This window comes from Vulpes lagopus, chromosome 12 (genome assembly GCF_018345385.1).
Source record: "Vulpes lagopus strain Blue_001 chromosome 12, ASM1834538v1, whole genome shotgun sequence".
Taxonomy (NCBI): Eukaryota; Metazoa; Chordata; class Mammalia; order Carnivora; family Canidae; genus Vulpes; species Vulpes lagopus.
In genome coordinates this window covers 57,681,593-57,707,550 of record NC_054835.1, presented here as the reverse complement: position 1 = coordinate 57,707,550, position 25,958 = coordinate 57,681,593, and the positions used below count along the sequence as shown (strand labels likewise).

At 48.9% G+C, this 25,958-nt stretch overlaps 2 protein-coding genes across 3 annotated transcripts in view; both read left to right on the top strand.

Annotated features, from left to right (window-relative positions):
* Positions 1-132: 132 nt before the first annotated feature.
* LOC121473507 (ubiquitin carboxyl-terminal hydrolase 36-like) lies at positions 133-8,394 on the top strand. The gene is made up of 5 exons (XM_041725961.1): positions 133-293; positions 3,443-3,602; positions 5,603-5,689; positions 6,474-6,735; positions 7,237-8,394. Exons 4-5 carry the CDS (start codon positions 6,483-6,485, stop codon positions 7,521-7,523), a joined length of 540 nt encoding a protein of 179 aa, XP_041581895.1. The 5' UTR covers positions 133-293; positions 3,443-3,602; positions 5,603-5,689; positions 6,474-6,482; the 3' UTR covers positions 7,524-8,394.
* A 4,346-nt stretch (positions 8,395-12,740) lies between these two features.
* The window catches only part of USP36 (ubiquitin specific peptidase 36), a 34,078-nt gene continuing 20,860 nt past the window's right edge, over positions 12,741-25,958 (top strand). For both annotated transcript variants that reach the window (XM_041726146.1, XM_041726145.1), the window contains exons 1-5: positions 12,741-12,849; positions 13,634-13,895; positions 14,397-14,618; positions 22,413-22,523; positions 23,194-23,296. In XM_041726146.1, coding sequence (XP_041582080.1) covers positions 13,643-13,895; positions 14,397-14,618; positions 22,413-22,523; positions 23,194-23,296 — 689 coding nt within the window. In that variant the 5' untranslated portion in view covers positions 12,741-12,849; positions 13,634-13,642. The remainder of the gene's footprint in view (positions 12,850-13,633; positions 13,896-14,396; positions 14,619-22,412; positions 22,524-23,193; positions 23,297-25,958) is intronic.

Sequence of the window (25,958 nt, the reverse complement as noted above, 5' to 3'; positions counted from 1 at the left end):
GTGGGCGGGCCCAGGGAGCGGGGACGCGGCTAGCCCCGCCTCTTAAAGCGGCCAAGACCTCCCGAGTCCAGCAGCGCGGGCCGCCTGCTGCGGCCCCTTTAAGTGTCGCCGTGACACGTGTGTGAGGCGCCCGAGGCCCGGATGGTGCGTGTGCGGGGCCCGGGCCGAGGAGACGCCAGCGCCGCGGGCCTGCAGCCGGGCCCGCCGAGGCCGGGGAGGCTGGCGCACGGGCCGAGGGGAGGCTGCACGTCCGGCCGGGTGGAGGGCGTCCGCTGGGCCTGGGGCGCGGGAAGGTGCGGCCTGCAGGGGGGCGCCCGGGGAGACGTGCGCGTCCGCGCGGGGCTCGGGCCGTGGGGAGGGCCCAGGGATGCTCCGTTAGCCCCGAGCCGGGCCGCGCTGTCTGGGAGAGGCCCCGGGGTCCCGGGGAGGTCGGGGGGGTTCGCGGGGTTTCGGGGTCCTCGGGGAGGTCGGGGGTTCCCGGGGAGGCCGGGGGGTCCACGGGGAGGTCCGGGGCGCGCGGTCCGCGGGGGGCTCCGGGGTCCCGGGGAGGTCAGGGGGGTCCACGGGGAGGTCCGGGGCGCGCGGTCTGCGAGGGCTCCGGGGTCCCGGGGAGGTCGGGGGGTCCACGGGGAGGTCCAGGGCGCGCGGTCTGCGAGGGCTCCGGGGTCCCGGGGAGGTCAGGGGGTCCACGGGGAGGTCCGGGGCGCGCGGTCCGCGGGGGCTCCGGGGTCCCGGGGAGGTCAGGGGGGTCCACGGGGAGGTCCGGGGCGCGCGGTCCTGCGGGGCTCCGGGGTCCCGGGGAGGTCAGGGGGGTCCACGGGGAGGTCCGGGGCGCGCGGTCTGCGAGGGCTCCGGGGTCCCGGGGAGGTCAGGGGGGTCCACGGGGAGGTCCAGGGCGCGCGGTCTGCGAGGGCTCCGGGGTCCCGGGGAGGTCGGGGGGGTCCGCGGGGGCTCGGGGTCCCGGGGAGGTCCGGGGCGCGCGGTCTGCGAGGGCTCTGGGGTCCCGGGGAGGTCCGGGGCGCGCGGTCCGTGGGGGCTTTGGGGTCCCTGGGAGGTTAGGGGCGCGCGGTCCGCGCAGGGCTCAGGTGCCCGTGGGGAGGGCCCAGGGATGCTCTGTTAGCCCAGAGTTGGGGCTACGCTGTGAGAGGCTCTGGGGTGCGCGGTCCACGAGGGTTAGGGGGTCCACGGGGATGTCTGGGGCGCTCAGCCCGCGAAAGCTCCGGAATCCACAGGGAAGGGTCTGGGGCGCAGGGTCTGCGAGTGCTCGGGGTCCCGGGGACGTCAGGGGCGCACGGTGGCCCACGGGAGGTCCAGGGGGCGCAGGGGAGGCGCACAGTTGCACGTCCCCCGAGGGTCTTGAGGGTCCAGGAGGGATGCTCTTTGCAGTTCCCAGGGAACCCCGACCGGTGGCGGAGGAGAGAGCTGCGGAGCCCAGAGCCCTAGGGAGTCCGGGGAGGCAAGGGCCCATGTGGGTCTTGAGCACAGTCATTACCCAGAGAAGCATCATTAACGCAGGACCCAGACTAGTCAAAATGTGGAGGAGCCCGTTCTGTTTGGCAGCAGTGCTGAAATTTCTTTTTTCCCTCTTTTAAAGAAATGTGGGAAAGAAGGTAACGTTCTTCAGGGTCATGGTCATGGAGAATGTGAGTGGGTGGGGACAAGATGTGAGGTTTTAAAATACCCCTGTGGTTGGTAGTGTTGAGCCTCCCATGGGTTCTCGCAGCGAGATAGAGCAGCATTCTTTTTTTTTTTTTTTTTTTTTTAATTTATGATAGTCACAGAGAGAGAGAGAGAGAGGCAGAGACACAGGCAGAGGGAGAAGCAGGCTCCATGCACCGGGAGCCTAACATGGGATCCGATCCCGGGTCTCCAGGATCGCGCCCTGGGCCAAAGGCAGGCGCTAAACCGCTGCGCCACCCAGGGATCCCTAGAGCAGCATTCTAAAGCAGACGAGGGAGGCAAGCGTCGTGGCCAGCTCGCTTTCCAGAGGAGATGCCTAGAATCAGGCCTCCAAGGAGAGGGAGGCTCTGCTTATGCTTTCCTGGCTGGAGCCTGGTGTTCTGCAGACTCTGCAGAAGAGCCCGGAGGCCCCCGTGAAAGTGCCCCAGGGAGGCCCAGGCTCTGTCCACTGGGGCTCCTCCCCCACCAGCACGTGGTTGACCCTGTGAGTCTTGAGTGCATTTCATCCTGGAAAAGAGAATTTACAGGGAGGAGGGAGAGAGAATATGCTTGAAGGGTGTTTTGCGGATGCTGTGTTTGCCTACCCTTGGGGGTAGAAATACGGAGAAGCCTGAGCTGCTCCTGGACGGTGGTGGAGCGGAGGGAGCATCCTTCCTGAGCCCTGAAGAGCATGTTGTCAGATATGCACCTCAGACGGCTTGCTGATGACTACAAGGACGTTTCTCTCTGGGTTCCTATGCCTCGGAGAGAAATAATTTTTTGGCTGTTGTTGATGTTTTGGGTGCCACTGGTGACACAGAGATTTGTCAGAAATGGAAAAATTGTTCAAAATCTGATTCCCACATTGAGGAGCAGGCTATGGGATACATGTTCTTTAAATTACTTCTCTTGAAAGAAATTGTGTTGTATCTTCCAAGTTCTGTTCATCCCCTTGCTGTTTGGTTCCCAAACATATGACCTTGGACCCATGTCCATCTGTGTCCTCACCTGTCCATAGTGAGGTATGAGTTTTGGTTAAGACGGGGATGTTGTAGGGAGATCTTTGTGCGACCGGAATCTTCACCTTACAGGTTGGCTTTTATCCTGAGATCAGATTTATTATGTTCTCCCTTTATTTTGACGTCGGTGTGCTATTATTTATGGATACGAGGCACGACGTATCCGAAATCTGTTGTCGATAATGTGGAGACAGAAGAGGAATCAGGGTTGGGCTTGCATAAGGAGAGCATGGTGGTCCCTGTGTTGTTCCCACACATTGTATGTGTCTGAACGTTTTCACAGCAAAAAACTTTTAAGTAATTTTATGTAATCATAGTGATTGTGGATGGTAGTTTAAAAAAAAAAACTGCACTTAGCAAAGTGAAAACGTGGCAATTCTTTCTGCTCCTTTGTTTTGCTTTTGAAATTCTACTGGTTTGTGAAATCTGGAAGTTGGAGGTGAAGGGATTATTACCTCTTACTCTTTGAAAAGCGATTTAGACTGGAGTTCACTGAAGACTTTTGTTCATTGGGCTTATCACTGGCGGGAACGTTAAGATACAAAGCAAAGGGCAGCGTTTTCATATCATGCACATTGTAATAATTTGTAGCCAGTCAGTTCAGCTCTTCTCCAGACTCTTCCTAAATCCAGCACTATCCATACTCCCTCAGCCTTCCTGCCGACTCTTCCAGATAGATAGCCTTTCTGCTCTGTGTCCACACAATGGGGCTGAGGAGATAGTGGAAGCAAGTGGCCTCACGTGGTGCTCTGTTCACCCCACAGATTCTGACGCCTGTTCGGAACGACAGACTTGCAGCTTTGGTGATTTAACGGGGCATAGCCGAGGAGCTGGTGAATCGGGTCCTGCGGTGCACCTGCCCAGTCTGGCCCGGAACCTGACCCCATGCTGCAGCAGCAACACGCCCAAGTTCAGACACCCCAGGTAAGCCAGCAGAGGTTTGGAAGTACTTTTTCATTTCTCCAAGTTACGAGCTTGTAGCCCAGCAGCTATTGTTCAGTTGGTGGGAACACTTAGATAATTCCCCTTAGGGGCAGCCCAGGTGGCTCAGCGGTTTAGTGCCGCCTTCAGCCCAAGGCCTGATCCTGGAGCCCCTGGATCAAGTCCCACTTCCGGCTCCCTACATGGAGCCTGCCTCTGCCTCTGCCTGTGTCTCTGCCTCTCTCTCTCTGTGTCTCTCATGAAAAAAATAAATAAAATCTTTAAAAAAAAAAAAGATAATTCCCCTTAGGAAAGGTTCTTTTGATTTCTTCAAAGAATAAGTGCTTACATTTTATTTATTTTTATTTTTTATTTTTAAAAGATTTTATTTATTCATGATAGTCACACAGAGAGAGAGAGAGAGAGGCAGAGACAGAGGCAGAGGGAGAAGCAGGCTCCATGCAGGGAGCCTGACGTGGGATTTGATCCCGGGTCTCCAGGATCGTGCCCTGGGCCAAAGGCAGGCGCCAAACCGCTGTGCCACCCAGGGATCCCAAGTGCTTACATTTTAAAAAATAAGTTTCTTACATTTCTATTTTTTGCAGGGTTTTTTTTTTTTTTTTTTTAAGATTTTATTTTTAACGAATCTCTCCACCCAACATGGGGCTAGAACTTACAGCCCCAAGGTCAAGTGTCGCATGCTCTACTGACTGAGCCAGCCAGGCACACCTGCAGAAAGTTTCATAGATAAAGAAATTTGACCCCAGTGGGGCACGAGATGTTCCATAAGGATAAACTTGAATGGTTTCATAAGCGATCCTTTCACTGAGTTCTGGGATACGCTTACTTAGTTGGTGCTCCTGTGCCAGGCTGGCTGCTGGATGCCTAAAGGAGTCATTTTTCTGATAAGAGTGAACAGTTTAAGGAACATATTTTTCTAATTGTGACTCAAATGGCCCTTGAGCTTTGGCTGAGATGGTTGAGTTGAGAGATAGTAGTAAAGAACAGTGGTGGGTACAAGTGTAGCAATCAGAGGTGATGGAGGGGATTCCTGGTCTTTTAGTGTTTCTAGCAGCTGCAGCCAGCACTCACCTGGGTCACCTCAAAACCACCATGGGTGCTGCTTTCAAGCCCTAATTTACACAGAACAGGAGCTGGGAAGTCAACAGTGGTTCTTCCTGGAATTTACAGCTGATAAGTGAAGGAAGAAACCAGTCCTGTCACACTCCAGCCTGGAACTGTCACTTCCCTCTTAAAGTTGGAGCTTCTTATATGTACTATTCTAGTCCTGCCACTCTCCTGTCTCTCCTCCCTCACTTTCAGAAAGATCATCTGTACAAGCACCATCCAATAATTTAAAATTTAAAGTACAATTTTACAATTTAATAAGTATAATTTAAAATTTTACAGTAGCCATGTTAAAAAATAAAAGGCAACTGAAATTAATTTTCACAACATATTTAACTCAATATATGCAAATTATCATTTTAGCATATAACCAGTCTAAAAATTGAAATGTTTCACATTCTTCTTATTTTTTTAAAGATTTTATTTATTCATGAGAGACACAGAGAGAGGCAGAGACACAGGCAGAGGGAGAAGCAGGCTTCCTGCGGGGAGCCCAATGTGGGACTCGATCCCAGGACCCCAGAATCGTGACCTGAGCTGAAGGCACTCAACCACTGAGCCACCCAGGCATCCCACATTCTTTTCTTTTTTAAAGATTTTATTTATTTATTTATTTATTTGAGGGAAAGTGAATGAGAAAGAGGGCATGTGTGGCGATGAGCATGAGCAGGGGGGAGGAGCGGAGTGGGAGGGAGAAGCAGACCCCCTGTTGAGCAGGGAAAACCACCCCCTTCAACGGGATCCATCTTGGGATTCCAGGATCATGACCTGAGCCGAAGGTAGATGCTTAACTGACTGAGCCACTCAGGTGCCCTCAGATATTTTATATTCATATGCTAAGTCTTTGAAATCCGTTGCATATTTTATACTTACAGTGTATCTCCGTGTGGACTAGCATCATCTCAGTGACCCACATGTGACCTTTGGCCTTCATCTCGGAGAGTAGGAGCCTGAACAGAAAGGTGTGCTTACGTAACTCCCTGCGCTGATTTCATTTTTCTTTTCTTTTCTTTTCTTTTCTTTTCTTTTCTTTTCTTTTCTTTTCTTTTCTTTTCTTTTTTTTCTTTTCTTTCTTTTCTTTTCTTTCTTTCTTTCTTTCTTTCTTTCTTTCTTTCTTTTCTTTCTTTTCTTTCTTTTCTTTCTTTTCTTTCTTTTCTTTCTTTTCTTCATGAGAGACACAGAGAGAGAGAGGCAGAGACACAGGCAGAGGGAGAAGCAGGCTCCATGTAGGGAGCCCGATGTGGGACTTGATCCCGGGTCTCCAGGATCATGCCCTGAGCCAAAGGCAGGCACCCAACTGCTGAGCCACCCAGGGATCCCCTGATTCTTTTATCATATGGGTTTATGTGTGCAAGCAGAGTATCTTCTCAGAATCAGTATTTTCCTGTTTTTGAGCGGACATTAGGACCACATGGTCACCTTTTGAAGGAAACTGCACCAAGCCGGTGTCCATAGTCCGTTATTGAAGAGATGCCTTCCGCAGGCTCAGCCAGCCTCCCTGCTAGTGTCTGGTGCAGTTTGTGAAAAGCACCTTACCTTTTTGAGAGAAGTGTGGATTCTGCTCTGTCCAAGTGGTTGGTAATATGTCTCCATTTTTCACACTTCATTTGTACAGTTGGTAATCAATCCAGAGAAGCTTCCATGGCAGCTAGCATCCGTAAAGCCCAGAAGACGTTTTCAGAGAAGTAATGCTTGGTTCTTGAGACCTAGTTACTCATCGCTCTGTGTTCTTTCTTGTCTCTACAGTGATGCACCATGCCAATAGTCGATAAATTGAAGGAAGCCCTGAAACCCGGCCGCAAGGACTCGGCTGATGATGGAGAGCTGGGGAAACTTCTGGCCTCCTCTGCTAAGAAGGTCCTTTTACAGAAGATCGAGTTTGAGCCAGCCAGCAAGAGTTTCTCCTATCAGCTGGAGTCATTGAAGAGCAAATATGTCTTGCTAAACCCTAAAACGGAGGGAGCCGGTCGCCACAGGAGTGGAGATGAGCCACAGGCCAGGAGACAGGGTACAGATGTGTGGTTGGCTGGTAGAAGGGGTCTCACTGTGTGTTGACCAAGTGGGTGGACAAAATGTTGACTGATTAGGAGGAACAAAAACAGTTAAAGAAATAATGATACAGGTTTGGTCTTAAAGAAATCTGTGTTCTTAGAGAGGCCTTGGGACTTGTGTGCCTTTGATAGGATCCAGGGCGGGGCTAGGAAACAAGCAAGAGAAATGGGCTGGGCTTCGGAGTGCTGAGGCCTGGCTCCAGCTGTTGATTGTCTGAGTGTCCTCTTCTCATGGAGGGCTTCTTGATTCCAGACGTAAGCAGTCTGCAAGAGTCATGGGATGACTGGGTTTTCTCCTGGGCTTTCTAGTAACTTCCAGTCAGTGAGGACACCAGTTACCCTTTGACACTGTGTCTTGGCAAGTGTATGCCGAGCGTGCGTATCAGCGATTTCTTTTTTGTGGTCTGCCTCTGCATAGACTTGAGCCCTCCTTTCTTCCCTGTCCCTTTCTCCCGCAGGGAGCGAGCATGCGTATGAGAGTGGTGGTGATGGTGTTCCTGCCCCACAGAAAGTGCTCTTCCCCACGGAGCGGCTGTCCCTGAAGTGGGAGCGGGTTTACCGCGTGGGAGCAGGGCTCCACAACCTGGGCAACACCTGCTTTCTGAACTCGACCATACAGTGCTTGACCTACACCCCGCCTCTGGCCAACTACCTGCTCTCCAAGGAGCATACGCGCAACTGTGAGTGTGAGCCGGCAGCAGGGGGTGGGCCAGGAGTTGTGGGGACTGGGCAGTCCCCTGATTAGACAAGCCCTTCGGCCTGGGTCAGACTTAGGAGTGATGTCCAAGAGGTAGTAATTGATAAAATCTAAATTTGACATGTGCCTGCTGTAGGATGGGCCGTGGAAGCCAGTCACTCAGGTAGAGCGTTGGTCCCAAACTGTTCTGAAAATGAGTACCTATGCAGAGAAACGTGTTTTCAAAAAATAGGTCCAAATTGTGTGTATTCAGCGACTCTGCACCCAGTCAGTGTCTTATGTATGTCATAAAACATGCCCTAAAAAAAAAAAAAAACATGCCCTAGAGTAGAAATACAAAATGGGTAAAGATGAAATAAAATGTAACTTACCAAAACTGAAGAAGTAGAAAGCCTTTTAACTATTAAAGAAATTAAATCAGCGGTTAAAAATCTTCCCATGAAGAAAATGCCAGGCTGAGATGATTTATGGATGAGCTTTATGAAAATTTTGAGAAACAGATGTAGTGCTTCACAAATTCTTCCAGAGAATAGGAAAAGAGAACTCCCAGCTCATTTTATGAGGTTCTTATAACTTGAGTAGCAAAAGTAAACTAGTACAGTATGAGAAAGAAAAATGACAGTCCTGTCTTACAACTGTAGTTACAAAGCTTCTACCAAATGCAATAGTCTTCTAACACCGTGAGCAATTTATGTTCATCCTAGTAAGGCAGGGACGTTCTAATACCAGAAAATCTTGACGTGTGATTATAAAGAGAGCACAGCACAACAGGTAACAGTACTTCTCTGGAGCTTGGCCCGCTGAGTTGTGTTCTGGCTCTGCACCTAAATGCTGTGATCCTGGGATCCCTGGGTGGCTCCGCGGTTTGGCGCCTGCCTTTGGCCCAGGGCGTGATCCTGGAGACCCGGGATCCAGTCCCGCGTCGGGCTCCCGGCATGGAGCCTGCTTCTCCCTCTGCCTGTGTCTGTGCCTCTCTCTCTCTCTCTCTCTATGTCTATCATGAATAAAAAATTAAAAAAAAAAAAAAAAAAAAAAGCTGTGATTCTCAAGAATGTTACCTGGCCCTTTAAAGCTTCCTCTTCCTCATCTGCAAGGTAATAATATCTCCCCAGTCGTGCTGTTGGGAAGCTTGAATGAGTTACGTAAAGTGCTTAAAATAGTGCTTGGCACACAGTAAGTACTATGTAAGAGAGTACTAATTTTGCTTCCTTAATTACCATATCAACAGATTAAAAGAGAAAGGTCACTTGAAAATAATGCCCAAAAAAGAAATTTATGAAAAATTTTTAGCAAAGGAGCAATAGGAAGGCGTTCCCTTATCTTGATAAAGGGTACCTACCAAACACTACAAAAGAAACATTCTAGATGGGAAAATATTGGAAGCGTACCCTTTAAAATAGAGTGAAATGGGGTCTCTCTCCGTGTTGAAGATGTGCCGGTCCTAGCCAGAGGGGTGATCTAGGAGACAAAAGGAAGGAGCCCACTATTGTTAACTTGAAAATGACATTCCTGCATTGAAAAGCAAAAGAATCTATAAATTAGAAATTTGACAATGTGACTAGATACAACATCAATGTACAAAAAGTTAGTTGAATTTCTCTACAGCAAACAACAAGGAGTGTTTTTTAAATTTTGCTACCATAGGGGTGCCTGGGTGGCTTAGGTTAAGCATCTGCCTTCAGCTTGGGTCATGATCCCACAGTCCTGAGATTGAGCCCCACATTGGGCTCCCTGCTCAGTGGGGAGCCTGCTTCTCCCTCTCCCTCTGCCTGCAGCTCCCCCTGCTTGTGCTCACGCTGTCTCTGTCAAACAGTAAAATCTTTAAAAAATATTTATTTCTATACAAAATTTATAATAACAAAAGTAATAAAGTATCTAGACCTAAATTTACTAAGAAATCCTTCACTGAAGGACATTACACAGTAATCTATATACATGAAAATAGCTGCCTTTGGAGGGAAGCCTCAGTATTATCAAAATTATGGTTTTTCCCCAGATTAATGTAGCTCCACTTGATTCTTTTTTTTTTTCCTAAGATTTTATGTATTCATTCATGAGAGACACAGAGAGGCAGAGACACAGGAAGAGGGAGTAGCAGGGTCCCTGCAGGGACCCTGATGTGGGACTTGATCCCAGGACCCCAGATTCATGCCCTGAGCCAAAGGCAAGATGCTCAACTGCTGAGCCACCCAGGCATCCCGCTCCACCTGATTCTAAAATTTATGTGAAAAAGCGGGGCAAAGGACTCAAAATCACCAAGACACTTCTGAAAGAGAGTATGAGAAGAGAGATGTCCTACAAACTATGAAGTCTTTGTCAAGTTAGAGAAATTAAAATCATAGTATTGAATAAGGGAAGGGGTCTCCCAACTAGAAACAGACCCGCGTACACTTGCAAATGTGTGACACGTGGGTTTTTCACATGTCTCCCTTTTGAGTTAAATAGAACTCTGAACTCAGGCTTACATATGGAAAAAGCAGTAGGATCGCCATTGCACAACATAGCCATGCACAAAAAAATGCATTAAAAATTTAATATCAAGAGCAAATATCTTGCTCTTAACAAACATTGGCAAATCTCTGACCTTGCGATGGGAGATTTTTTTTTTCTTTAAGATTTTATTTATTTGTGAGAGACACAGAGAGAAAGGCAGAGATATAGGCAGAGGAAGAAGAAGGCTCCCTGCAAGGAGCCCAATTCGGAACTTGATCCCGAACCCCAGGATCATGCCCTGAGTCAAAGGCAGATGCTTAACCACTGAGCCACCCAGGTGTCCCGGGATGGGAGATTTCTTGAACAAGACTCAGAAAGCACCAACCGTAAAAGAAAAATGACAGGTTCAGCTACATTAAAGTTAACAACTTTTGTTCCCAAAAAACACTGAAAAGGCAAATGGGGAGCCATGAACTGGAGACAAAATCAGCAAAGGATGGCTACCAAGAATGTGGCAAGAATACAGACCAAAGAGGAAGACAACCTATAAAAAAGTAAAATTAAATTATGAATGGCATTTTACTCTTGGTAAGAGTATAGGAAGAGATGTTCAGCCTCGCTTGGAATCAGGAAAGTGCCATCAAAACCGTGACAGGTACCATGACACACCTTTGTGATGGGTGCAGGTCCGGAAGCCTGGTGGTACTGAATGTCACCATGAAGGTGAGCGAGGACGTTTGACGCTCGCCTGAACTGGCATTCTCTTCCACATAACCTACCAGCCAGCAGTTCTCCGCCTGCAGAAAAGCTCTGATACATGGGTGTCAGGACACTGGTGTAAAACGCCCATCAGCAGAATGGATCCTCGAATCACAGTGTTAGGCCCGTGATGGAATACGCAGCAGAGCGGGAGAATGAATGACCGCGCCGTGTGGGAATCTGAATAACGCAGAGTGAAGGAAGAAGTCCCAGAAGGCTGCCTACAGCATGAATTGCTATTGTAAGAGTTGAAGAGCAAGGCCATAAAGCGTTTAGGTATACACAGACAGGATAAGCCCTGAGAAGTTTTTTTTTCTAATGGGTAAACAATGAAGTCAGGAAATCAGGATTAGAAGCAGAGGCAGGGAGATGGGAGCAAGAGAGGAGCTAGGTGAGGATAAAAGATTGCGTGATGTGTTCAGGGATATTCCTTATATTACTTTTTTAACGAGGGAAAGATGACTGTGCAATGGAAATAGCGTTTTTAAAACATCTTGTGATCATGATGGCAGCAGACGTTAACACACTGGGGCACTGCGCACTGCTGGTGAGGTTGGTTATAAATCTGTTTCCAGTAGTGACCTTGGTGATGTCAAGGTGGGTCTGGGTGGACTTTTAGTAAGACTTGACTGGGCTATTTTTGTGGGGTTTTTTTGTTTTTGTTTTTAAAGATTTTACTTATTCATGTGCAACACACAGAGACAGAGAGAGAGGCAAAGACACAGGCCGAGGGAGAAGCAGGCTCCATGCAAGGGAGCCCGACGTGGGACTCGATCCCGGGTCTCCAGGATCATGCCCTGGCTGCAGGCGGCACTAAAACCGCTGCACCACTAGGGCTGCCCAGTTTTTTGGTTTTCTAAGCCTTTTTTTCCCCCAATTCTTTTTTTAGAGAGAACGAGAGGGAGCACATGTGAGGGGGAGGGGTTGGGGGAGAGGGAAACAGAATCCCCAGCAGACTCCACACTGAGCGCAGAGCCCGAGGCAGGGCTTGATCCCACCACCCTGAGATCGTGACCCGAGTTGAAACCAAGAATCAGATGCTCAACTGACAGCCCTCCAGGCTCCTCAGCTCTGTTTTTTGTTTTTTGTTTTTTTCTCATAGCTTTGGTAATGAGACCCTACTCTCCAGACGTAGGTAGCTCTGCCATCTTTTGTTCACCATACCTCCCTAGGCAGCCACCCTCCGGTTATGCTTCCTCTGCAGGACCCTTCATCACCTTGGTTAGGGTTGATGTAGATAAAGTAGTTGTAACACCTGCGAGTCCCCGAGAACCTGCCACCCATACTGTGTGGCATGTAGGAGTAAGGGGGTGTGGTGGGAGCAGCCAGGATCAGCCCCTCTTCCTGGGGGGATGTCCTGCCCTCCCTCCAGACACCTTCCCTGTGAGCATCCCAATGTTGCTCTGCATTGCTCTGTGGGATGTTGATCTTAGCATCTTAGCTTTTTTTAAAGTAAAAGTATTAAGAAAAGTCTCTAGTATATTTTTTGCCTATACCCTACTGGCTCTGAGCCACCCCAAGTGGGCTTGAGCTGTCCTCTCTTCACAACATATTTAACTCAATATATGCAAATTATCATTTAGCATATAACCAGTCTAAAAATTGAAATGTTTCACATTCTTCTTATTTTTTTAAAGATTTTATTTATTCATGAGAGACACAGAGAGAGGCAGAGACACAGGCAGAGGGAGAAGCAGGCTTCCTGCGGGGAGCCCAATGTGGGACTCGATCCCAGGACCCCAGAATCGTGACCTGAGCTGAAGGCACTCAACCACTGAGCCACCCAGGCATCCCACATTCTTTTCTTTTTTAAAGATTTTATTTATTTATTTATTTATTTGAGGGAAAGTGAATGAGAAAGAGGGCATGTGTGGCGATGAGCATGAGCAGGGAGGAGGAGCGGAGTGGGAGGGAGAAGCAGACCCCCTGTTGAGCAGGGAAAACCAACCCCTTCAACGGGATCCATCTTGGGATTCCAGGATCATGACCTGAGCCGAAGGTAGATGCTTAACTGACTGAGCCACTCAGGTGCCCTCAGATATTTTATATTCATATGCTAAGTCTTTGAAATCCGTTGCATATTTTATACTTACAGTGTATCTCCGTGTGGACTAGCATCATCTCAGTGACCCACATGTGACCTTTGGCCTTCATCTCGGAGAGTAGGAGCCTGAACAGAAAGGTGTGCTTACGTAACTCCCTGCGCTGATTTCATTTTTCTTTTCTTTTCTTTTCTTTTCTTTTCTTTTCTTTTCTTTTCTTTTCTTTTCTTTTCTTTTTTTTCTTTTCTTTCTTTTCTTTTCTTTCTTTCTTTCTTTCTTTCTTTCTTTCTTTCTTTTCTTTCTTTTCTTTCTTTTCTTTCTTTTCTTTCTTTTCTTTCTTTTCTTCATGAGAGACACAGAGAGAGAGAGGCAGAGACACAGGCAGAGGGAGAAGCAGGCTCCATGTAGGGAGCCCGATGTGGGACTTGATCCCGGGTCTCCAGGATCATGCCCTGAGCCAAAGGCAGGCACCCAACTGCTGAGCCACCCAGGGATCCCCTGATTCTTTTATCATATGGGTTTATGTGTGCAAGCAGAGTATCTTCTCAGAATCAGTATTTTCCTGTTTTTGAGCGGACATTAGGACCACATGGTCACCTTTTGAAGGAAACTGCACCAAGCCGGTGTCCATAGTCCGTTATTGAAGAGATGCCTTCCGCAGGCTCAGCCAGCCTCCCTGCTAGTGTCTGGTGCAGTTTGTGAAAAGCACCTTACCTTTTTGAGAGAAGTGTGGATTCTGCTCTGTCCAAGTGGTTGGTAATATGTCTCCATTTTTCACACTTCATTTGTACAGTTGGTAATCAATCCAGAGAAGCTTCCATGGCAGCTAGCATCCGTAAAGCCCAGAAGACGTTTTCAGAGAAGTAATGCTTGGTTCTTGAGACCTAGTTACTCATCGCTCTGTGTTCTTTCTTGTCTCTACAGTGATGCACCATGCCAATAGTCGATAAATTGAAGGAAGCCCTGAAACCCGGCCGCAAGGACTCGGCTGATGATGGAGAGCTGGGGAAACTTCTGGCCTCCTCTGCTAAGAAGGTCCTTTTACAGAAGATCGAGTTTGAGCCAGCCAGCAAGAGTTTCTCCTATCAGCTGGAGTCATTGAAGAGCAAATATGTCTTGCTAAACCCTAAAACGGAGGGAGCCGGTCGCCACAGGAGTGGAGATGAGCCACAGGCCAGGAGACAGGGTACAGACGTGTGGTTGGCTGGTAGAAGGGGTCTCACTGTGTGTTGACCAAGTGGGTGGACAAAATGTTGACTGATTAGGAGGAACAAAAACAGTTAAAGAAATAATGATACAGGTTTGGTCTTAAAGAAATCTGTGTTCTTAGAGAGGCCTTGGGACTTGTGTGCCTTTGATAGGATCCAGGGCGGGGCTAGGAAACAAGCAAGAGAAATGGGCTGGGCTTCGGAGTGCTGAGGCCTGGCTCCAGCTGTTGATTGTCTGAGTGTCCTCTTCTCATGGAGGGCTTCTTGATTCCAGACGTAAGCAGTCTGCAAGAGTCATGGGATGACTGGGTTTTCTCCTGGGCTTTCTAGTAACTTCCAGTCAGTGGGGACACCAGTTACCCTTTGACACTGTGTCTTGGCAAGTGTATGCCGAGCGTGCGTATCAGCGATTTCTTTTTTGTGGTCTGCCTCTGCATAGACTTGAGCCCTCCTTTCTTCCCTGTCCCTTTCTCCCGCAGGGAGCGAGCATGCGTATGAGAGTGGTGGTGATGGTGTTCCTGCCCCACAGAAAGTGCTCTTCCCCACGGAGCGGCTGTCCCTGAAGTGGGAGCGGGTTTACCGCGTGGGAGCAGGGCTCCACAACCTGGGCAACACCTGCTTTCTGAACTCGACCATACAGTGCTTGACCTACACCCCGCCTCTGGCCAACTACCTGCTCTCCAAGGAGCATACGCGCAACTGTGAGTGTGAGCCGGCAGCAGGGGGTGGGCCAGGAGTTGTGGGGACTGGGCAGTCCCCTGATTAGACAAGCCCTTCGGCCTGGGTCAGACTTAGGAGTGATGTCCAAGAGGTAGTAATTGATAAAATCTAAATTTGACATGTGCCTGCTGTAGGATGGGCCGTGGAAGCCAGTCACTCAGGTAGAGCGTTGGTCCCAAACTGTTCTGAAAATGAGTACCTATGCAGAGAAACGTGTTTTCAAAAAATAGGTCCAAATTGTGTGTATTCAGCGACTCTGCACCCAGTCAGTGTCTTATGTATGTCATAAAACATGCCCTAAAAAAAAAAAAAAACATGCCCTAGAGTAGAAATACAAAATGGGTAAAGATGAAATAAAATGTAACTTACCAAAACTGAAGAAGTAGAAAGCCTTTTAACTATTAAAGAAATTAAATCAGCGGTTAAAAATCTTCCCATGAAGAAAATGCCAGGCTGAGATGATTTATGGATGAGCTTTATGAAAATTTTGAGAAACAGATGTAGTGCTTCACAAATTCTTCCAGAGAATAGGAAAAGAGAACTCCCAGCTCATTTTATGAGGTTCTTATAACTTGAGTAGCAAAAGTAAACTAGTACAGTATGAGAAAGAAAAATGACAGTCCTGTCTTACAACTGTAGTTACAAAGCTTCTACCAAATGCAATAGTCTTCTAACACCGTGAGCAATTTATGTTCATCCTAGTAAGGCAGGGACGTTCTAATACCAGAAAATCTTGACGTGTGATTATAAAGAGAGCACAGCACAACAGGTAACAGTACTTCTCTGGAGCTTGGCCCGCTGAGTTGTGTTCTGGCTCTGCACCTAAATGCTGTGATCCTGGGATCCCTGGGTGGCTCCGCGGTTTGGCGCCTGCCTTTGGCCCAGGGCGTGATCCTGGAGACCCGGGATCCAGTCCCGCGTCGGGCTCCCGGCATGGAGCCTGCTTCTCCCTCTGCCTGTGTCTGTGCCTCTCTCTCTCTCTCTCTCTATGTCTATCATGAATAAAAAATTAAAAAAAAAAAAAAAAAAAAAAAGCTGTGATTCTCAAGAATGTTACCTGGCCCTTTAAAGCTTCCTCTTCCTCATCTGCAAGGTAATAATATCTCCCCAGTCGTGCTGTTGGGAAGCTTGAATGAGTTACGTAAAGTGCTTAAAATAGTGCTTGGCACACAGTAAGTACTATGTAAGAGAGTACTAATTTTGCTTCCTTAATTACCATATCAACAGATTAAAAGAGAAAGGTCACTTGAAAATAATGCCCAAAAAAGAAATTTATGAAAAATTTTTAGCAAAGGAGCAATAGGAAGGCGTTCCCTTATCTTGATAAAGGGTACCTACCAAACACTACAAAAGAAACATTCTAGATGGGAAAATATTGGAAGCGTACCCTTTAAAATAGAGTGAAATGGGGTCTCTCTCCGTGTTGAAGATGTGCCGGTCCTAGCCAGAGGGGTGATCTAGGAGACAAAAGGAAGGAGCCCACTATTGTTAACTTGAAAATGACATTCCTGCATTGAAAAGCAAAAGAATCTATAAATTAGAAATTTGACAATGTGACTAGATACAACATCAATGTACAAAAAGTTAGTTGAATTTCTCTACAGCAAACAACAAGGAGTGTTTTTTAAATTTTGCTACCATAGGGGTGCCTGGGTGGCTTAGGTTAAGCATCTGCCTTCAGCTTGGGTCATGATCCCACAGTCCTGAGATTGAGCCCCACATTGGGCTCCCTGCTCAGTGGGGAGCCTGCTTCTCCCTCTCCCTCTGCCTGCAGCTCCCCCTGCTTGTGCTCACGCTGTCTCTGTCAAACAGTAAAATCTTTAAAAAATATTTATTTCTATACAAAATTTATAATAACAAAAGTAATAAAGTATCTAGACCTAAATTTACTAAGAAATCCTTCACTGAAGGACATTACACAGTAATCTATATACATGAAAATAGCTGCCTTTGGAGGGAAGCCTCAGTATTATCAAAATTATGGTTTTTCCCCAGATTAATGTAGCTCCACTTGATTCTTTTTTTTTTTTCCTAAGATTTTATGTATTCATTCATGAGAGACACAGAGAGGCAGAGACACAGGAAGAGGGAGTAGCAGGGTCCCTGCAGGGACCCTGATGTGGGACTTGATCCCAGGACCCCAGATTCATGCCCTGAGCCAAAGGCAAGATGCTCAACTGCTGAGCCACCCAGGCATCCCGCTCCACCTGATTCTAAAATTTATATGAAAAAGCGGGGCAAAGGACTCAAAATCACCAAGACACTTCTGAAAGAGAGTATGAGAAGAGAGATGTCCTACAAACTATGAAGTCTTTGTCAAGTTAGAGAAATTAAAATCATAGTATTGAATAAGGGAAGGGGTCTCCCAACTAGAAACAGACCCGCGTACACTTGCAAATGTGTGACACGTGGGTTTTTCACATGTCTCCCTTTTGAGTTAAATAGAACTCTGAACTCAGGCTTACATATGGAAAAAGCAGTAGGATCGCCATTGCACAACATAGCCATGCACAAAAAAATGCATTAAAAATTTAATATCAAGAGCAAATATCTTGCTCTTAACAAACATTGGCAAATCTCTGACCTTGCGATGGGAGATTTTTTTTTTCTTTAAGATTTTATTTATTTGTGAGAGACACAGAGAGAAAGGCAGAGATATAGGCAGAGGAAGAAGAAGGCTCCCTGCAAGGAGCCCAATTCGGAACTTGATCCCGAACCCCAGGATCATGCCCTGAGTCAAAGGCAGATGCTTAACCACTGAGCCACCCAGGTGTCCCGGGATGGGAGATTTCTTGAACAAGACTCAGAAAGCACCAACCGTAAAAGAAAAATGACAGGTTCAGCTACATTAAAGTTAACAACTTTTGTTCCCAAAAAACACTGAAAAGGCAAATGGGGAGCCATGAACTGGAGACAAAATCAGCAAAGGATGGCTACCAAGAATGTGGCAAGAATACAGACCAAAGAGGAAGACAACCTATAAAAAAGTAAAATTAAATTATGAATGGCATTTTACTCTTGGTAAGAGTATAGGAAGAGATGTTCAGCCTCGCTTGGAATCAGGAAAGTGCCATCAAAACCGTGACAGGTACCATGACACACCTTTGTGATGGGTGCAGGTCCGGAAGCCTGGTGGTACTGAATGTCACCATGAAGGTGAGCGAGGACGTTTGACGCTCGCCTGAACTGGCATTCTCTTCCACATAACCTACCAGCCAGCAGTTCTCCGCCTGCAGAAAAGCTCTGATACATGGGTGTCAGGACACTGGTGTAAAACGCCCATCAGCAGAATGGATCCTCGAATCACAGTGTTAGGCCCGTGATGGAATACGCAGCAGAGCGGGAGAATGAATGACCGCGCCGTGTGGGAATCTGAATAACGCAGAGTGAAGGAAGAAGTCCCAGAAGGCTGCCTACAGCATGAATTGCTATTGTAAGAGTTGAAGAGCAAGGCCATAAAGCGTTTAGGTATACACAGACAGGATAAGCCCTGAGAAGTTTTTTTTTCTAATGGGTAAACAATGAAGTCAGGAAATCAGGATTAGAAGCAGAGGCAGGGAGATGGGAGCAAGAGAGGAGCTAGGTGAGGATAAAAGATTGCGTGATGTGTTCAGGGATATTCCTTATATTACTTTTTTAACGAGGGAAAGATGACTGTGCAATGGAAATAGCGTTTTTAAAACATCTTGTGATCATGATGGCAGCAGACGTTAACACACTGGGGCACTGCGCACTGCTGGTGAGGTTGGTTATAAATCTGTTTCCAGTAGTGACCTTGGTGATGTCAAGGTGGGTCTGGGTGGACTTTTAGTAAGACTTGACTGGGCTATTTTTGTGGGGTTTTTTTGTTTTTGTTTTTAAAGATTTTACTTATTCATGTGCAACACACAGAGACAGAGAGAGAGGCAAAGACACAGGCCGAGGGAGAAGCAGGCTCCATGCAGGGAGCCCGACGTGGGACTCGATCCCGGGTCTCCAGGATCATGCCCTGGCTGCAGGCGGCACTAAACCGCTGCACCACTAGGGCTGCCCAGTTTTTTGGTTTTCTAAGCCTTTTTTTCCCCCAATTCTTTTTTTAGAGAGAACGAGAGGGAGCACATGTGAGGGGGGAGGGGTTGGGGGAGAGGGAAACAGAATCCCCAGCAGACTCCACACTGAGCGCAGAGCCCGAGGCAGGGCTTGATCCCACCACCCTGAGATCGTGACCCGAGTTGAAACCAAGAATCAGATGCTCAACTGACAGCCCTCCAGGCTCCTCAGCTCTGTTTTTTGTTTTTTTTTTTTTTTCTCATAGCTTTGGTAATGAGACCCTACTCTCCAGACGTAGGTAGCTCTGCCATCTTTTTGTTCACCATACCTCCCTAGGCAGCCACCCTCCGGTTATGCTTCCTCTGCAGGACCCTTCATCACCTTGGTTAGGGTTGATGTAGATAAAGTAGTTGTAACACCTGCGAGTCCCCGAGAACCTGCCACCCATACTGTGTGGCATGTAGGAGTAAGGGGGTGTGGTGGGAGCAGCCAGGATCAGCCCCTCTTCCTGGGGGGATGTCCTGCCCTCCCTCCAGACACCTTCCCTGTGAGCATCCCAATGTTGCTCTGCATTGCTCTGTGGGATGTTGATCTTAGCATCTTAGCTTTTTTTTAAAGTAAAAGTATTAAGAAAAGTCTCTAGTATATTTTTTGCCTGTACCCTACTGGCTCTGAGCCACCCCAAGTGGGCTTGAGCTGTCCTCTCTTCCTCCTGGAATACAGCTATTTGAAGACTCGAGGATCCTGAGAAGTATCACCTGAACTGCTGGACCACTTCTGCCCTGGGATCTAGCTGGAAAAGGAACACTTTATTTTTTTAAAGATTTTATTTTTAAGTCCTCTCCGCACCCAGCATGGCGCTGGAGCTCGCAACCCCGAGATCAAGAGTCACACGCTCCATCGACTGAGCCAGCCAGGCGCCCCGAAAAGAAACACCTTATGTAAAATATGCGGGAGGATTAAATCCTATCTTTTTGGACATTCTTTTCCAAATTGAAGTAGCAAGATCCCAAAAGTCACGGATTTGACTTTTATGTCCTATTTTTCTTAATTACCTGAAGGAAGTCTTCATCCACATGCCACTTACATCAGTCTTGCATATTGCCAGGGATTGGGAAACCTTGTTTCAGGAATTTCTGGTTAAAATTGTTACTTGCCCTATTTAGGACTGATGATTTATCAGGCTAACGGTCTGCAGTGCTGTACGTGGTAATTAGAGGCATGATTCCCACACAGCTGTCACCGTAATGTCTTTACCTGAGTTAAATTGGGAAGGTGGGCGCTTTGTTCCGCATTTGTGACTGCTTATGTTTAAGTTATTTTAAGTAATGTATTTTAGTTTTTTGCCTAAATTTGAGCCCCCTCAACCATTATTGTCATTTTAAAAATAAAAGTAATAAGTGGATATGGATAAGAGTCCAAAAAGCTCTAAAATGAAAAGGAAAAGCTTCCTTTTTATGTAGACATTCACATAAACCATTTTCCAATAGTCCTCTAAAAGGATAGTGTAAATAGTAGTTTTTTTAATTTACCATTTTTAAAGATTTTATTTTTTTTTTAAAGATTGTTTTTAAGTAATCTCTGTGTTCAACATGGGGCTTGAACTCACAACCCCAAGATCAAGAATCGCACACTCCACCGACTGAGCCAGCCAGGGCCCCCCAAATTTACCATGGTTTTTATTGTAGAGCTCAGTGGCATTACTTGGCTTCACATTATCATGCAGCTGTCTGTCCATGTCCAGAACTCCTTCATCTCCCCAAACAGGAATACCAGCCCCCTGGCCCCTCCCCACCCCCTGGTGCCCACTGCCCTACTTCCTGTCTCTGAACTTGACGACTCTAGCCCCCGTGTGTAAGTGGTATTGATCTTTTCGTGCCTGGCTGACTTCACCCAGCATCACGTCCCCCAGGTTCTTCCATACTGGGGCAGGTGTCAGAATTTGTGTTTCTTTTTAAGGCTAATATCCCATTGTCCGTACATACCACATTTCTTACCCGTTCCTTTGTTGACGGGCACTTGGTGTCTGTGTTTCAGCTGTTGTGAATAATGTTGGGAACGTCGGTGTACAAATAACCTGTTATACCCTGCTCTCATTCCTTTTAGGGGGATACCCAGAAGTGGGGTTGCTGGGCCGTATGGGAATCCTGTCTAATTTTTTGAGGAAGTGCATGCCATGTCCCGTGACCACTACTCAAGTGTATATCCTTGGCGGCAGCAGCGCACATCTTTGCTAACACCAGCTATTTTTTTGTTTGTAAATACTAGCATCTTTCCCAGTATGCGGTAAACAGACTGCGTGCTGTTTCATTATTGATTTTGAGATAGGTCTAAGTGACTGGGGGAGTGGAGGTATTGCAGGGGAGAACCATTGGCATGTGGTGCACCTTGTGTTACACGTGAGAAGTTAGGTGGTGTATATGAAACAGCAGTAGCCTGGAGTTGAAGATGTGCCTGCCCGTGGCCCCAAGAGTCTATGGTGGGTGTGTGCCTTAGAGGAGATGGGATGCAGGGAGGCAGGTGCAGGATTGTTTGTGATAGTAGAAGCGTGGAAGGGCCAGTGTGTGTAAGGAAGGAGCACATAGGGAAACTGTGGTCTCTGCATTTGGCAAAATAGTCTACTGGAAGGACCTAGCATGACGTCAGGACTGACTGCTGAACAGTATGTACTGTGTAGCATGATTTTTTTTTTTTTTTAAAGATTTTATTCATGAGAGACAGAGAGAGAGGCAGAGACAGGCAGAGGGAGAAGCGGGCTCCATGCAGGGAGCCCAACGTGGGACTCGATCCTGGGTCTCCAGGATCACACCCTGGGCTGAAGGCGGCGCTAAACCTCTGAGCCACCCAGGCATCCGTCGTGTAGCATAATTTATGTCAAATAAGCTTAAACACGCTTACTGTGTGTGGGTACACACGTGGGTTGGTGCAGGAACTAACGGGAGTAGTCGTGACCTAGTTAGGAGAATGCTTCCTCCAATGGGGGTACGTGGGCAGTGCAGCGGCGGTGACCTCACTGTCACGGCAGCGTTTTACTTTTAAAACACCCCAGATGGGCTGGAGCCGTGTGGTATAGGCTTTGTAGTTCTCTTTGCATGTCAAAGATCTCATAATTTGCAATAAAGGTTAAAACGCACCACCATCCAGCTGCCCAAGGAGCAACAAAGAGTTTCATACAGAGCAGGGTTGGCAGACCGCAGCCTGCTGTGTAGATCAAGTTCTGCTGGAACCCGGCCCACCCGTTTCTGTATTGTCCGTGGCTGCGTGGTGTGGGCTGCCTGTGTTCTCCGGAGGCAGAGCCGCGTCGCCGTAGACTGGACGGCTCCCAGGGCCGCATGTACCTCGTGGGCCTGTGTGCAAGAAGCTTGCCAGGCCTTGAGAGACGACAGCGAGGCATTTCCTAGAAGCAAGAGCAAAGGGTCGCACGTTTGAGGAGCACACTCAGGATTGTCAGGAAGCCCTAAAACATTCCCGCTTATTGACCGCGTGATCCAGCTTAGGAGTTCGAGAAAACATTATTTTAAACTTCGTAACGGAAATTAGACTTAACGACTCTCCTTACTAGTAAAGAGCACCAAAGGAACATGGAAAGATCTCCTAGGTGAACAGCTGTGAACCCAGGGCAGTAGGGCGAGTGTTGGGGGGGACCTCAGTGGCTCAGCAGGTCCCTGTGCTGTGCGGGAGTGGGGGTGTCGAGAATGTCTGGGGAGCTCTCACTGTACAAAACTACTGCTTCGTCCCGTGTGCAGGTCACCAGGGCAGCTTCTGCATGCTGTGCGTCATGCAGAACCACATGGTCCAGGCCTTCGCCAACAGTGGCAACGCCATCAAACCCGTCTCCTTCATCCGAGACCTGAAAAGTAAGAGTCAATTCCTGACTGGATGGCAGCTGAACCCTAGTCTGCGGTGGGTGCTGGGGGGCCGGGGGCGCAGGGAGGAGTCAGGAATGAGGCCACAGGAGTGCTGAGACCCCACGTAACAGCCCTTCGGGACACGTAGTGGTACAGACTGAGGGAGGCTGGTGTGGGTCAGCGTCAGCGGGGAGGGCTTCGTGGAGTGGCGTGTGTGTGCTGACCTCCACTTTGAAGAATGGGGAGGCTCGGGCCAGTTGGGGGGCAGGGGCTGTGTCTCCAGAAGGAAGGTGAGGCCGGGGCTCTTCTGAACATCACGGGACAGGTTAGCCCCGATTTCACTTGGTAGAAGAGATGGGTCAGCTGGTTTCTGAAACCTTGTGTGGCATCCTTGTGACCAGCCTGTGCTCTGTGCTGGCTCCTGGAAAACTTGGTCATCAGTGGGTTTCACATTCTGTGGCATTTGTGCTTTTCTGTTAAGTGTGCAGAGTACAGGCCCTCAGGTCTCGTCGAGCAGACGCTCGCCGTGAAGCCTTGGGGTTGGGACACGCGGTGTATGCTGAGGGTTCCCTCACTTGCCGCTTATCCTCGGGACGGCAGGGGTGGGGTCCTGCGGTGGGTTATGGGGGAGAAGGCACGAGCTCTTCCCTGCCAGTCTGACGCCTGGCTCTTTCTTTAGAGATTGCCCGGCATTTCCGCTTTGGGAACCAAGAGGATGCGCACGAGTTTCTCCGGTACACCATCGACGCCATGCAAAAGGCCTGTTTGAACGGCTGTGCCAAGTACGTGCTTCCCTTCACCCACCTTCCCTGAGGGGCTACCGTGGAGGCGGCTGCCGAGCCGTGCGGAAGCCTGTCGCTGAAGAGGCAGCCACCTCCGTTCCCCCAGGTGTTCCCTGTGGATACTTGCGTCCGGGCCTCGACCTGCTGAAAGTCAGATGCGGGGCTATGCGGCTTCCTGGGGCGGGGCCTCCCCTGCGCACCCTCCTCGCCCCGGAGGCTTGGCAGGGCCAGGCGGTTGTGGGGGGAGCCCTGTCCTAGCAGCTCGCTGCAGGGAAGATGCTTTGGCAGATCTTTCTGATGGCCTTTGGCTATTGTCCTGGATTCTCCCCGTTTTTTAAAAATCACCTCATTATTCTGATACAGAGGATGGGGTGGTAGGAATTCCAACATCTTTATGAAAGAACTTGAAAGCATGCAGGGACATTTTATAATTTTTGAGGTTTTATTCTGCATAGTTAAGGATTTCTTCATTTTAAATTTGAAAGCAGAGACAAACCCAGGACATATTGCTGACTTCATGCCGTGTCTTCCCTTCTGTGGAACAGTTACAGCCAGGGGTGTTTCTGTACTGCTGACTCCTGGGTTCAGACAAAAGGGAAGAGGCCGAGGGACGCCTGGGTGGCTCAGCAGTTGGGCTCTGCTTTCGGCTCAGGGCGTGATCCTGGAGTTCAGGGATCGAGTCCCACGTCGGGCTCCCTGCACAGGGCCTGCCTCTCCCTCTGCCTGGGTCTCTGCCTCTCTCTATGTGTGTCTCTCGTGAATAAATAAATAAAATCTTTAAAAAAAAAAAGGATAGAGACCGAAAACACTCCCTGTTCTGAGGCTGTGGCCTGGGCTTAGGTTAGAACGAAGTCCTGGACTCTGGGAATCCCCCTTAAACAGCTTAAGAAACAACCAGAACATCCTTTGGCAAAGTCCAGTTGTAGCAATGATTATAAGAAACCTCTGATCAGCGGATGAGATTCTTTTTAAACCCCGAGAAAACTTTTCATGTGTCCCTCTGGCATTTGTTCCTTGCTGTGCAGAGATGTGTGGTGTGGTCCCATGCTCTCCCCCTTCCCTCCCTGCAGGCAGGCAGACACTGGCTCTGCCCTCTGTGCATCTCCCCGCCCCACAGCTGAGCTCTCTGCTGATGCCTCCTGTGTGCCAGGCACTGTGTTAGCTCTGGGTACTTCCTCGAGTTGGAGGAGCTCAGAGGGAGGGGAAGGCAGATACTGGCCAGTGTCTACAAGGTCATGTATTAAGGGCTGTTGTGGAGGGAGCCCGTGGGACCCATTCCCAGGAGGATCCTGCTGTGCCCTTTCCCTCAGCTGGCCTCCTAGGAGGGGTCACCCAAGGCTCCAGTTAGGGGAGGGAGGAGGCCTGCAGAGGTGGTGGAGGCTGTGGCCTCCCTGCCGTGCAGGTGGGTATGGCACGTGCCCTGCAACGCTTCCCAGCCCTGATCACAGGGTGGAATCACCTGGGAGGTTTTAGGACAGCCGTGGACTCTGACACCCTGTCAGCTTCATCACCGGGACTCTCCAGAGGTGGGAGAGAGTCCAGGAGGGACGGGCTGGCAGGTAGGATGGATGAAGTTCAGGGTTTGGGCTGGGGGGCCGGGAGGAGCCCAGGCTTGTGGTCTGGGCGGCAGGGTGGGCGGTGGTGAGCCTCTCTCGGTTCAGGGTCCAGAAGTGGCCGTGTGTCGTTGGGAAGACAAGTGTGTCTGACGTCTGATGCGCCAGGCATGGCAGGGGGTTGTCGGATGCTTTCCCCGAGCCGTCTGTGGGAAAGACGTCGCTGCTTAGTGAAATGAGAAAAAATAAGAGTTGCATTAGCTCAGTTACTGAATTTGATATGCAGGTGGAAGTGACTTCTTTTTCCCTTTGGTTTTGTTAAAAAGCTTGTGAGCAGAGAGCATTTATAGTATTTCTACCTCGTGGCACTTCCCGGGGGTGGCTTGGGGCGGCTCGGGGTGCGTCTATATGCACACCTGCTGTCTCGCTTCCTCCCGCCTCGGTCTGCACCAGGACCGTGGGGTTCGTCTCCCGTTACTGGTGAGCTCCGGCCCCCCGGGCCTCCTGCAGCGTTCACCCTGTAAACGTGGCTGCGCTCACGGGGCCCACGGCCATCGTATCTTTGCCAAAAGCCCGATTCTTTCACAGGCCAGTTAAGCCCCTTCACATTTATTGTTACGACTGAGGTTTGGTCTTGACCTGCTGACCCAGCTGTGACCCTGAGATTTAGGGTTACCACACACGGCTGGTGGGCTGTTTCTCCCTCACTTTCCAAACTTTGCTCATTAATTTCTGAGCTTTCGTCTGGTAGCTCGGAAGGCCTGTACCTCCGTCCAGTGATGGTGCTGCACGTGCCCTTGCAAACGCCTTGCTGCTCTCCTGGAGCGCGGTTCAGTCCGGCAGCGTTCAGTGCCGCCCGGTCCCTCTCCTTCCTTCCCTCTTCTCTCACCCAACTCGCAGGTGCATTATTTCCTACCTTGTTGGGATATAAAGATTTCTGTGATCTCCTTTCCCATTCATCCCCGCCTCTGGTTCAGTCTTTCCCTGTTAAGTAAGCCCAGAGCGGCCTGTCCTCCCGTCTGGGCTTCGCTGCGTTTCTGGGAGCCTGAAGCTAGTCCCTCCCTCTTGACCTTGCAAGGACCTTACCCTAGAGGATTCAGGATCTTTTT

Coding starts and splice junctions, on each gene's coding strand:
- LOC121473507 (XM_041725961.1), top strand. CDS start 6,483: ATGCCAATAGTCGATAAATTGAAGGAAGCCCTGAAACCCGGCCGCAAG. Junction 6,736..7,236: donor GCCACAGGCCAGGAGACAGG/GTACAGATGTGT, acceptor TTTCTCCCGCAG/GGAGCGAGCATGCGTATGAG.